At 39.9% G+C, this 14,172-nt stretch overlaps 1 protein-coding gene across 5 annotated transcripts in view; it reads left to right on the top strand.

The window, feature by feature from the left end:
- ANO10 (anoctamin 10) overlaps nt 1-14,172 on the top strand; it is a 176,530-nt gene that overhangs the window by 42,257 nt on the left and 120,101 nt on the right. The window contains exon 12 of one of the 5 annotated variants that reach the window (XM_072153529.1): nt 13,069-13,194. The exons of 3 other annotated variants lie outside the window; for them this stretch is intronic. In XM_072153529.1, coding sequence (XP_072009630.1) covers nt 13,069-13,194 — 126 coding nt within the window. Of the gene's footprint in view, nt 1-2,313; nt 2,413-13,068; nt 13,195-14,172 lie in introns of those variants that run through there. One more of the 5 variants, XM_072153534.1, reaches the window with a different exon arrangement.

Raw genomic sequence — 14,172 nt, 5'->3', positions numbered from 1 at the left:
TGCAAGCAGCTGATTGGCAGAGATGATGGGGTTTGCTCCCCCACCAGTCTCCTGTTGTTGACCATATATACTGTATATGTTAAGCCTGCAAAATCCATTTAGTTAGGTTCAGTGACGGTTTAAGGATGGTGGGGGTCCCTGGGTGAAATAAAGGAAAATTAGCTGAATTAATGTGTAGCTCGCTGCACAATAGTGAGGCAAACTGCACTATTAGTAAATGTGGGCCATTGTGTTGATGGTAGAGGGTCACCTTAATCTCCGTACACTTCCATTTTCAACATTAGCATATTCAAAGTAATATATCATTATAGATGTGTCAGTTTTGTCGCAAATTTGTCGCAACTGCATCATGTTTGTGCCTTTATTTGCGACTTTTCCTACTCGTTCCACTTTTGACTTCACATAGGTTAGACCAGATTATCAAGTGAATCCAGATGTTCAAGACAAACTTATGACTTGTGACTTTTCAAAATGTCGTACAATTTATTGCAAATCAACGCCTGTCCCTCAGAGGCGGCACAGATGCTTCAGGACTAGTTAGAAATAGTTTTGGACCGAAAATATTTACTACTTTCACCAAAAAAAGTTGCAGTTCCACTGCAGACATTAATCTCAAATGCCACATTTATTTATTTATATGATGTGCCTACCTGCCTAGTAATACATACCACCACCCCCAATGACTCTGTTCACTCCACCTATATCCATTTCTGTTATTCCCTTATGTGATTTATTTTTATCTTACCTCTGATATATAATGTTTTTTGGGTATGTTCCAGCCATTACACAAACTTCACAGAACCTTCATCTGGAAATGGTAATAATAAATAAGAGAAAGCAGACATATATATTACTCAATATATCTCTCTTCCAGGATAGTGTCACAAAGGTTACATCCTCCTATATATTCTGATAATGGAGTTATATGTACAGTCTATCTTTGTGCTTGGATTGGGGTCCATGGTTGCTGCTCTTTCCTCTTTATACCCTTGGAGGCTGCAGTTGGATATATTTCATATCAAGCTGCTGTATCCTGATCTGACATTGTTTTTGCTGTCTAGAAAAAAAAAAGTGACTGCCAGTGTGAGGATTGTAGCCATGGAAATGGAGCGGTAGCTTGGCCCGCCGATGGCAGCGTGTGTCACTTTTCACGCGCCTGATAATGAATTCCAAATCTTTGAGAAGGTTAATCAGCGCCACAAATGATTTAAATCAACCTATTTCTTCCTTCCGTCTGCTTTCTCTGCGCCCACTTAAGTGTCTCGAAAAAGGGCTGCCAATCATGGAAAAATATTATTCCATCTTGGCAATTCCTACAGATCCCTCATATTTCATTGCAAGTTAATTGTGAAGTGTGTTTTTTAATGACCAAATCTCTAATCCGCAGCTGAGCTTGGCAGCGTTGGATGTTTGCAGTACCCAGCAGTCTTTTGATTTTATTTTATTTCTTGGAGAATGGATAGATCTTGCTTCGCGCAGGTGCTCTCAGTATGTCTATTCACGCTTTCTGGCAATGGATAGTGCTGGAAGTGCAGGAGTTTTTCTTTTAATACAGAGATGCGTTGTATTTTATTATCAACCTGCATTTTACAAAATGGTGTAGAGCAGAATGGTGGGTGATGGGGGGATTGATGGATCTCCCATCTCTAGTAGACCTACTGTAACTGATAAATGGTATTACTCCTAGTAAGATAAACTATTGATTTGTACATTATTGATGTTTATGCAGTAATTGTTGCTATTGGATTGATGTTTCTTTGCTTATTATATAAAATATACTGCTTGTTTCACTACCTCCTCTAACTCCAACTTTGTGCCTCCTTTAAAGGGAATATTTTGCCACAATTTACCGACCAGAACTTGCTGCTATGTTATGTAGGGCTATGACCACACATGCCAGCCATACCTTTATTTTTATTGTCCAGCTGCCCCTTCTTTGCCAAATCTTTACTTTATAAATATGCAAATTTGGTTAACATGCCGAGTTCAGGACGAACATCATTTGGGACGGGCATTCCAGGCTGCACATGCTGTGAGGTGTATTGGACGTATCACACTTTCTAGTGTTAAAGGGTCGCATGCAACAGATATGTGGCACAGACACTTCTTACACATGCAAGCAGTTTGCAGATAAAAGAATGTGCAAAGTCAGACAAAAAACTGGGGCACGTTAGTAAATTTGGGCCATTGACTTCAGATTCATTATTGAGCAATAGTCAGCGTGGTTGGGCTGTCAATCCAAATCTACAAGCTCCAATGTAAATTGGCGATAAACATGAGATACCTCATTCAACTGATATTTTTCTCTCCCAGTTCTCCATTAGACATGATTATGTTCTTCTCAGCTAGATTGAGTATGTTGAAATCTTCTATATGCCCAAGCCTATTCTCCCCCAATCATCTGCTATCGGAGAAGTAAGTAGTCCTTTATAGATGTTAGATGGTTGTATGTTCCTGCCAACATGTATCACATTTGTATGTACCATAAATAAATTCAATGTGGCATTAAATTAAAGGGATTGAACCAAGTATTATTTTACCTTCTGTCCATAGGACAGAGTATAACAGTCTGACTGGTATTGGTCTGATTGCTCGGACTCCCACCTATCACGAGAATGACCCCTCTATGTAGGAGAATCTGGGTCCCATTCTCATTAACTGAACAAAGCAACAGGTAGAGCATGCCCATACACAGTGAATATGAATGTTCGAGATTTCCAATGCTCCCATAGTATTGATTGGAGAAGCAGGACACATTTTTGACCTGCCGCTTCATTCAGTTCGTGAGAATTTGTAGGGTTTTAGCTATCTAAATGGCTTAAAATTTACAACTGTCCCCCAGTGGCTGATAAAGAAGAAAAATTGGGTCAAGCAAGTTGGTATTTAGATGTCCAATGCGTTTGTTCTGCGAGTTCTGGTCTTCTGGCAGCCATTCCCTTGATTTGTGTGTACTTGGGAGTCTGAAAAGATGGCTTTTCACCGGACAGCTATCTATAGGGTATGAGGGCCCTTATTCAGATGCTGGAACTTTATAGTGACTGGGTATTCTTATACTCCTTCAATTAAATGTTCCATGTCAGTCATAAAACAGTACAAAATCTTACTATTACTCGGGCACATGTGCAGAGTGTTTTCTTTGGATGTGGCTTGTTATATTCGCCTTTATTTTCATGTCACTGAGTGTTCTGTGACTGTGTTGTAGAGATCATTGTGCTCTCGGCATTGGCTTTAGGGAGCTGTACACACATACTGCTACTCAGAGGGAATATGAATATTTATAGCTTATATTAGAATTACTTTTTTGGCATCTAGGTTGGCACCATCTCTCATCTCGAAAGCTCTTTGTAGGCTTATTATTGTCTATTGTAAGCTGTGCACTGTTGCCTTCACTGTAATAGGTGTTTAGTGTGTCCCCGGCAGAACAAGGCTGGGATGACATACAATTCACTTCTTAATTACCAGCGTGATGGTGGTGACATAGTTTTGACAATTAGATTAGATTACGATTGCCTCCTTTTAGACATTGAACCTCCAGATGAGAATGTCATGTGATAATCATTTCCATAATAAATCATTTATAAGTTTGAGTAAATGTAAATTTACATGGCAGATGATATACTACAGGCGATTAACAGTTGATAGTGTTTAATAGGGCTGGTCAGAAGCAGCTATGTAAATAATTTATAGCTTTGGCAGCAGGTCCTGTTGTGTTTGCGTTTGCCAATTCCTCATTATCACTTGTAAGATGGTTCTGTATAAAAACAGGTTTTATACTTTGTTCCCCTGCTTACATGACATCCCTGATGAGGAAGTAACAATTGTTGTACGTGCGTTATTTGGCATAAATTAATTTGATTTTGATAAAAATATATTTGAAATGGGAAAAAAAATCCATTTATGCTCACAAGATAAAAATACTTGAAAAAGGAGATGAAATCCACCATAAAATTGGATAAATTGTTCTCTTAATACATGTAACCTACAATACAGTATACATATTTGATAATCTGATTAATCCATTGCATATCTATTAAACAGACAGACATACATCACTACATGATAACTGGTACCCTTCCCCATACTGCCATCTCAAGAGGAATAACTCAATAGGAAGTGGACCAGTGTTATGCGCAACCATCTGTTTGTACACACGGATACAGGGAACACTGTCAATGATTAAGGGTGTTATTACCACCTGAAACACACTGGGGCACATTTACCTACCCAGTCCTGCACATTCCCCGATCCGGAGTGTCCGACTCTCATGCACTCTGCTGCGATTTACACGCTTGATATTCTGCATGTGTCACTTCCCTGATCAGGTCTGCCGGAGTTCACCATCTTCTTCCCGGTGCTTGTAAGTGCATGGCTTGCGACACAATTTTAAAGTTAAATGCTGCACTCTGTCCGAATCAGTCGGATCATCCGACGACTCGCTCTCCGATTTCTGTCGCATGAATGCCGGCACCGAAGTGCCAAAATCCGTTCACGTGTGACACAATCCCCTACCAAATCCCTTTCGCAGCGGGACGATCCCCGAAAACGTCTGAAAACCCGACGGAAATGCAGCTGCGGGCCCATTAGTAAATGGATGTTTTCTGTGGATATGCACACTTGGAAATAAAAACGACAACACAGTTTTTCACAAATGGTGGATCGTGGTTTGTTTTGTTTCTAAAACTGTCAATGGGAAGCAGGACTCCCCAGGTCTACTCTAGGAGTCTGACTAGATTTGCTAGAAGTGCCTTCTTCTGTAATAATTGACTGACAGGGTGTTGTCTTTCGCCCCTTTTAATTTTTAAATGTTATTCAGCATGATTCTGTTTTTTACATGGCATGGTCTGTATTTTGTATTTCTGCTTTAAAGGAAAAAATATATATATATTAGATCCTTTATAATATTCAGTCCATTGTGGACTTGAATCTCCTGCTAATTCTTAGACCAGAGACACACCCACAGTCATTTTGTGAATGACAGATTGTTTGCTGGACGGATTTCACAGTGCAGAGGACTCTGAGCATCATCACTGTAAATGTATATATCTGCATTTTATAACAGTATCCCTGAAGTGTAATCATGGAGGAGGAGGAACTCCTTACATCATGTATAACTATGATGCTTGGAGTCTCATCCTCAGTACTGTATTCCGTCTGTGTAATCTGTCCAGCATACGGACCAGTATTTACGAACCGACCATGGTTGCGTAAACCTGGCCTCAAAAGGGAAATATGCAGCAGATAAAGGGTAAAAGCACTTTGAGACTTGTTCAGATGAATTTGGGATTTAGACTTGTATGTTTATATCGTCATCAAACTACATGGTGACTTCTGTTCATTTACTGTACTATATTATCACATGTAGGCCGTTCGGATTGTACAAATTCTCAGAAATTACAGTAAAGATTTGTAAAGTAAGAGCTAACATGGGTACCAGGCAGTAGTTGTGTACTTTTGCTTCTGATGGGGCTAATGTGTGGACATTTTGACAAAGTCAGCATATTTCTAAACACATTTAAAATTTTGCTGGGTTGATATAACTTGCTGCAATGAAAGTGCTACTGCTGCTCAATGTAGTGTGTATCTGAGTGCTAATGGCTCCGGTTTAATCCATAGCACTGCTTAAAATATTGATATTTGATCCTTTAAAACCATCATACCGAGGAGCACATGTAACGTTTTCCAGTGTGAGTTAATCCTCGGTTTCTTTTTGTGTTTAGTATACAGAAGCCATTAGACTGTTAATTGCAGATATCATTCTACCATAAGAATCTTATGGGATACATATAAGACTAAGGCATCCATCAGACATTACCAGATGCTGCTGGGAATGGGCTCAGTACTACAGCTCATTGCACAGCCATTTGGAAATTCAATAAATATACCAACATCTCTCTGTTTTCTATCGGATGGTTGACATGACTGATTTGCAGAAATATAGATGGATATTATTGCCCAAAATTCAAAAACTTAAAAAAAAAAACAATTTTATTTTTTTTCTTTTTCATAAATATCAAGGTTGTCTGGAGGCTCTGTTGCCATTATGTGTCAGATTTAATACATCCTCAGGTCACTAAAGCAGTGATACTGAGCTGTGTAGCAAGAAGGCCTTATGGGGTTGTCCTAAGGGAGTGTCATATCATTATGGGTCTGAACACTGGGACCCACCTTGATCTAAAGAAAAGGACCAAAAGCTCTCCTTGTGAATGAAGTTTAGGCACATATAGTTAATATTGTTGAAAAAAAGACTTCTGTCCATCAAGTTCAACCAAGGAAGGGATGTAATATAATTCTATATTATAACATAACCATCTATTTGACATGCTTTGTGCAGCGCTGCGTAATCTGTGTGCGCTATATAAATAAAGAATTATTATAAAGAATCATTACTATTAATGTTATTTTGATTGAAAAAAGCACTTAGACCCTTTTCTCTGCTGTCCCTGCTGTGACCACCACCTGAGGCAGGCTTTTCCATGGACTGACAGTTCTCACAGTAAAGAAGCCAGTAAAGACGATTTGACCTTGTTTTCTCCAGATGGAGACAGTGCCCCCTTGTCTATAACCTGGAACAACTTTTGACCATATTTTTTGAATGGAACATTTATATCTTTATATAAAAGAATTTTTGTCCCCTTTTGGAGACTAAATAAATCTAATTCTAATTCTATGAATCTTTCCTTATAACTGAGACCTCCATACCCCTTATCTTTTTTGTTGCTCTTGGTTGTACCCTCTCCAGCTCCAGGGCATCCTTTATGTATGGCCAAATCAATGCCTTGTACAGTGGTAATATAACATCCCTATCCCGAGAGTCCATACCACTTGACAAGATCTTCCTGGCTTTAGAGGCATTCACACTAGATTCTGTTATGTAATCTATGAACTACTGTACTATTACACCCAGGTGCTTCTCAACAAGGGACTGTCCCAGATTTACTCCCACAAGGACATATGTTGCCTGTGGATTATTAGGTACATAAACTTACATTTATCCACATTGTACCTCATTTACCAGGTGGATTCCCAAACACTCAGCGTGTCCAAGTCACCCACATGTATGATCACTCCATTCACTCCTGTGAAGCTGGGTAAGATCACCATCTCAGCAACACAATGGAAGTGAATAGCACTAGGCACATATGCACATCAGGGGGAAATCTGTAAAGATTGCTGGAGGTTCTAGTGGATGGACCCCCTGCAGTCTGCTACCTGTATACAAGTTATGCTAAATCATTTCCCATTAACTGTATATAGAACTGCCTGCAGATTGGACTTGATTTTCATTGTGAAAGGTTCCCTTTAATATTAACTTCTTATTATTTTTATTGTTAGGACCTCAAGCCTGATATACATTTTTTAAAAGCCTGGACAACCACTTTAGGATGCTTTTCTTGACTTTGTGCAGATTTAAAGCATACCTAAACATTTACAGCATATGTAGAAGAGCAGGTGAGGCAGCTTCTCATTTTTTTCCTGCTTCTTTAATAATAATTCCTTTTATATAGCGCACAGACTGCACAAAGCTTGCCAAATCGGTCCCTGTCACCCAATGGGGCTCACAATCTAATCAACCTAACAGTATGTTTTGCAGTATGGGAAGAAACCAGAGGACACCCACGCAAACGTGGAGAGAACATACAAACTCTTTGTAGACATTGACGCTGGGACTTGAACCCAGCTGCAAGGCTGTAGTGCTAACCACTAAGCCCCCGTCACTAAGTCACTGTGAACTTCTATCTGTGCACAGCATATGCAACCGCATCCTTCCCAACAAACAACAGTATTACAAAATAATAAATAGGCTGCTAATTCATATTTGTATAATTCTAAATGCATATTTGCATAATGCGAAATTATGACTAAAATGACATTATCAGAATAATGAATAGAGAAAGTGAATTTGGTGTATGGAAGCTATGCAGTACACTCCATGTGTAGCCACATGCACATGGTAGAATGATTACCACAACAAATAACTATTATTCTGGCTATGTAATAGAGCACATTAGCGTGGACAACGGAGGCAGAAGGTTTCTACGTGTATAGCGGCCTGCGGATATAGCTGTGGATTTGAAGGGAAGTCTCACATACTTTGAATTAAAGGGCCTCAATAAAGAAATGATATTTAGACTGGTCACTAGACTTGCACTTATCAGTCATCAAGCTGATTATATATACTCCTTTCTTTATTCCTATAGCTAAGTAATGTTTCCTCTTAAAGTGTACCTAAACCTTTAACAAAACTTCCTAAAGCAATAGTGTAGATGATAAAAGTAATCTCTGTAATATATCAAAGAAAAATGTTCCTGTGTCATCTTTTACCCCTGCCTTTCTTCTTTATTTAAACAGTTTGTGTCGTGTCCTCCTCTAACATCTCACAGATAAAGGAACCTGATAATGTTTTAATAAGTGAACCTTTTTCACTTTTCCCTCAATAGTCTAATTTCTTTACAGAGCTCTTTCATCAAGGTATATGATCTCTAGGAATTGTTAAAGGAAACCTACCACTTGTAGTGGCAGGTTTCCAATGGAAATACCGGGCACCAGCTCAGGGTGAGCTGGTGCCGGAGCTTATTTTAGTTAGTGTTTTAAACCGCGGTATCGCGGTTTAAAACACTTATTAAACGTTATAGCCGGCGCAGGCAGGTACGCGCTCGGCGCTTACCGTGCACGCGGCTCTCATTCACTTCCTATGTAGCCGCGTGCACGGTAAGCGCCGAGCGCGTACCTGCCTGCGCCGGCTATAAAGTTTAAAAAGTGTTTTAAACCGCGATACCGCGGTTTAAAACACTAACTAAAATAAGCTCCGGCACCAGCTCACCCTGAGCTGGTGCCCGGTATTGCCATCGGAAACCTGCCACTACAAGTGGTAGGTTTCCTTTAAGCTTTACATTAGGTTTTCAAAACTTTTACAACTCTGCAGAAAAAATTTCTTTAGATGATTCATCAGAGATGAATTCTATATTTTGACAAAATGTTAACTGGTATCCTTAAATCACTGTTTGGGGGCCGGTACTGAACTAACTGCAATTGAAAGAATAGATTATCTTATTGCTCTTTTCGGCTTTTTATACGACATGACATTCTATCTGTTATTTAGTTTTAGCTGTGAGAGAAATATTATTCCGTTCAGTAGCATGTTCGCAGCTCAGACGTGGCCCTACTGCAATCCCTAATATGCGTCTGTACTTGTTAATTGGCACCACTTACTTACTTTACCCTCTCCTTTACCCTACATTCTTGTATCTGGCTCATGGACAGTGCAGCTGTCAGTTTGTTTTAGATTTATTTGTGAGATTATGTAAGCCACTAGTTTCAGATGTCTTGTAAGGACATAGTGCCTGAGCATAATTTTTATGCTGATGGATCATTACTGTCTAAAGTTTTTGCAGTGTTCTTGCTGTGCTGATTAATTCAAGCTCATAATGTTTCTAATAGTAAAGATGGTTAGGAAGGGTTGGTATGACCACTGTATATTGTATGGTCTGTAGCGCAAATGTTTGAGGGTATCCATACACACATACATATCCTACCTGCACATGTATGCTTTATCGGGCCACAAACAATAGATCCATGGTCCCTTATTTATGGTCCATGTATTACCATGGCATCACTTTTTACTGCCGGACTTTGTTTTTATACCAAGGCCGATGGAGCCATCCTGACCACAGCTGCACCCCTGTTACAGCCTGAAACTCAAGCTGTCGAAGGTGCGTGTCTGTGGTCGCGACAGCACCGTCGCCCTCTGTATAGAAACAAAGACCGGCAGTGATGTACGGCCCCACTGCTTTAAGGAAATATACCATAAAAATCAATAAAAGAGGGAGACTTCCTTATATATCCAAGCACCGAGATTGTGGTAATCTTCTTCTTATATTTGTTATCCATGGCCTCCTTCCTTCTAAAATTTACTTTTAAAATCATGCTAATGAGCCATAAAGGCTACTGGGGTGGTTCCCACAACCCTTCCTTGCTGCAGGCTCACTGTGCAAGAGCACTTCCCCCCTTCCACTCTGTACTGAAACTTCCTGTGCTACAGTGAGTTTACATCAGGCTGCAAGAGGGAAGATGTGCCAAGCAGGTGGAGGTTGAGACAGTCTAACAGCCTGTGAATCTGCAGCACAGAGGGGCTTTGGGGACCACCCCAGTAGCCTTTATGATGATTTTAAAAGTAAATTTTATAAGGAATGAAGCCATAGATAACAAATATAAGAAGATTACCACAATCACGATGCTTGGATCTTTGAGTAAGTGTCCCTGGTTTATCCATGCTTGATTTTGATGATAGATTCCTGTTAATGGCTATGCGAAGAGAGATGAGTATGTGCTCTTTGTTATTTTTAAAGCCTTCCTTCAGCCATATATAAAACATGTATCCCTGAGCAATCTTTAATGTGTAATAGGAGAAAATCTCACATGGTTTGGTTTTTTTTCATCAGTGACCGTCTATAACTGAGGTTAGTGATTGGCTGCAGCAGTCAGAAGTTGTCAACGTGATCAACTGTGGAGTGACCAAATAGAATGTTGTGTGAACATTAGTCATAGTGTTTCTTATTGCAGCCAATCACATCAGTGAATTTCAAATTCTTGTAGATAATCACTTTTGTTTTGGTCCTAAAAGTGGCAAAAACCTTTTGAGTGGGTAAAAAAATACATGTGTATTAAATTTAAGAGAAGTGTTATTGTGATATAATTGTGATTAGGATATGGGTAGCTGAAATATAGTCCTATCTAATAGCCAGTATTATAAACCACTGGATAAATTATTCACTAGTAATATGCAATTAAGGCTGAAAATTGCACAGCAGTCACCTTACTTTATGGAGTCAGGAGAAAGCAGCTTTGTGCCCTATACTGCTATTACAATGGCCGGAGTTTATAGTTTTCATTATATATGTTAATATTTTTACCTTTTATATATTAATGGCTTTTTTGTATTTGGCTTGCAGTATTGCCCAACAAAATGAAAGTCCTGTCTCTGTTTCCTAAGTAGGTCTCTAGAAGAATATTTAGTTCAGTGTCATTATAATTTGCCTAGCCGATGTGGATATTTGGAGAAGAGCCCCTTATCTTTGCTGAACACGGATGAAACAAAAAAGGCACTTGATCATTATGCAATCCTCTTCTGCCGAGGATCTAAGCAGGTTCATTATGCTTGAAATATGCCCCGCTGAAATGCTTGACAGCAGCTGAAAGTTCAGGTCCTACCTCTTTTCATAAATCAGCAGATGAGGATTAATTTCTGATGCAGCGCAATTGCTTGCCCTCTTCAGCTAATTTCAGCTATTTATCCGTAAAACTAGGTAGATTTTCTTTTAACCAGGACAGCATAATGTGGCATGGAATTGCTTTCTGGGCCAGGAGGGAGTTGGTGTAGTCTTGCTGAATAAAGAAAAGTAATTGGAAACCTCTTTACAACAACAATTAAACCCAACCACTGGGTATTAACATATAAGAAATCCAAACTACACAAGTAGTTTTATGGAACGGAGTTTGAAAGGATGTTTACAGGGTCCCTTCTTCCCAGAATTCACTGTGCATGTAGGCATTTCGACCATCACTAGGCATGTCCGGTGTGTTGTCTATAAAGATGGTGCTTTTTCCTAAGACTGTACCTGTCAATAAGTGGCTGGTGGGCCCACATCATTGAGAAGAATGCCTCCGCCTTGCTACCGTAGGTCACAGATGCTATCAAGGTGTACGTCCCTACTTTATGCTGCCATCAGTAAAGATGGTGCAGCATAGACCTGTGTGATTTAGGTTTGAATTTATCATTAGTGTTATTATTTGTAGAGCACTATTAATTTTATGTTGTTAATGGAAACCTACCATTTGATTTCGTTCATAATGATGCAAGCATACCTTGAGAATGCTGAAGCTACAATGATGCAGGATAATATCTTGGTTACTCCCTGAGCTGAGTGGTTTTGCTAAAAAAACAATTATAACGTTCAGGACCTTGGGAAAGCTGGATCAGCATGGCTGCCTCGATCAACACTGAGCTTGTAATTACAAACGGAGGTTAGTCAAGCATGACTAAGCATGACTAATCAACCTGAGCTGTATCACTGCTACACAGCAGCTGGGGGATGGTTCAGCAGTTGATTATTCTGTCTCGTAGGGAGAAAAGTGATTGCATAATCTTCTCCTGCCGAGAAAAAAAGCACAGAAGCAAGCACTGAAGGAGTCATAGAAGGGACAGAGCTTCATTATTCATTATATATTGGTTTTATCAGCAAAACCACTCAGCACAGGGATTAATCAAGATTTGATCCTGCATCAGTGTAGCTACAGCGCTCTCAAGGTATGTTTGGTTCATAATGCATGAAATCATTAGACATAGGACAGCACGGTGGCTGAGTGGGTAGCACTTCTGCCTTGCAGTGCTGGAGTCCTGAGTTCAAGTATCACCCAGGTCAATATCTGCAATGAGTTTGTATGTTCTCTCTGTGTTTGCGTGGGTTTCCTCCGGGTACTCCGGTTTCCTCCCATACTCCAAAATATACTGGTAGGTTGATTAGATTGTGAGCCCCATGGGGACAGGGACCAATTTGACATGCTTTGTGCAGCGCTGCGTAATCTGTAGGCGCTATATAAATAAAGAATTATTATTATTATTATTATTAAATCAAATGGTAGGTTTCCTTTAAACATTCAAAAAGTAGTACACATACATTGCATGAAAACAAGCACAAATAACAACACAAAACTACAAGGAACCTGCACGATTAAACCATGTGATGGAGCACAGAAGGGGTTATTGTGTACTGTAAAAAATTCTAAATAGGTGTGTTTTCAGGTTAAAGTCGAAGGTTTGGAAGTAAGGGGACAGCCTGACATGTTTTGGTAGAGTTCAAGGTTAAAAGGGGTTGGTCACTCTTTTACATAAATTGCCCATGTGCCTTTACTGCCTCAATAATAATCCCTGAATATGCAACATTGATTAATCATCCCTGATGCTTCCTTTAGTGCTGTCTGTAAACTCCCTCTGGATGTTTGTTTACATGTTTCTGCAGCAGGAGATTATAACTCATCCTGCTTCATCTCTCCTCCCCTTGTGTCTGTCAGTTCGATGGACTGAGAGAAAAAAGACACACTGGAGGCTGCCATTACGGACGGACTGAAGGAGAGAGAAACAGGAAGTTCAGCATGTGGAGGGAACGGCTGAACCTCTCACAGGAGGCACAGACACAGGTACATATAGATGCAGAGACATGTCTAGTGGAAGAGGTTTATTGAAATCCCTTTCAACCCCTTCAGGGGGGGGGGGGGTTAAAGAAAAATTTAATTGTGAGAAGAGCAAATAACAGGAGAGTGGAGTATAAGGTGGGAGGGGTAAAGGAGATTGTTGGGTCTTTTTTCCTACATCGCCCCCTTTTTACTATGAAAATTAGGTTGTCCAATTATGTTTAAGTGGTAAGAAAGATGACTGGTTCAATTCAATTTGGTAAACGCTGGTGAGAAGTGGAAATCTAGCCACTGACCCCAGGTCAAGAAATACTTTTCTACTGTACTGTATGTATATTCACACTGCCACCAGATATGCAACATTGTGCCAGGAGCCTTCTTGCACCTCCAACATTCAACTGTGCAAGAGGGGTAGATCAAATGGAGTCTAGCTGGTACCAAGTACCATCTGGAGAGAATTGTATAGTTAGCCTCCTGGGCCTTATTAGAAAGTGTTTGTGGCACAGTTCAGATAGTTTAGCCCAGTCTTCTAGGTTACATTTAGCTCACATTCCCGAGCCATTCTCCACCCATTTGTCTAAGTATAAGGTGTAGATCGCAGAGATCGGTCTAGGTGTAGGCGAAGAAGCAATACATATCCTTTCAAAAGGGGTGGTATTTCTGTGGAGTTGTATCCTTGTTCTACAAGATGAGTGAACCAATCATCTATATTACCAGTGGGAACGTGCAGAAATCGTTTGGTTAGGTTACAGTTCATCGAGGGTTGTAATTGAGGCAGATTGCAATACTTAAATATGGGCATATCATCGGATCTGAGAGGAGCAATATAAGTTGATACGGTTCCTGTGGAGCAATCAGGGTTATCATTGATTGGAAAAAGAGGTCCGTCGGGGTTAGTGCTGGGACTTTGTATGCATTTTTGCAACTTTTTGAAAAAAAATCCCAGACAACAGGTAGATCATAAGAGCATTTATTAACTGGGTG

The sequence above is a fragment of the Engystomops pustulosus genome, chromosome 5, assembly GCF_040894005.1.
Source record: "Engystomops pustulosus chromosome 5, aEngPut4.maternal, whole genome shotgun sequence".
In the NCBI taxonomy this organism is placed as follows: domain Eukaryota; kingdom Metazoa; phylum Chordata; class Amphibia; order Anura; family Leptodactylidae; genus Engystomops; species Engystomops pustulosus.
Note: the sequence above shows the minus strand (reverse complement) of the source record. Positions and strands in the feature narration are given on the sequence as shown.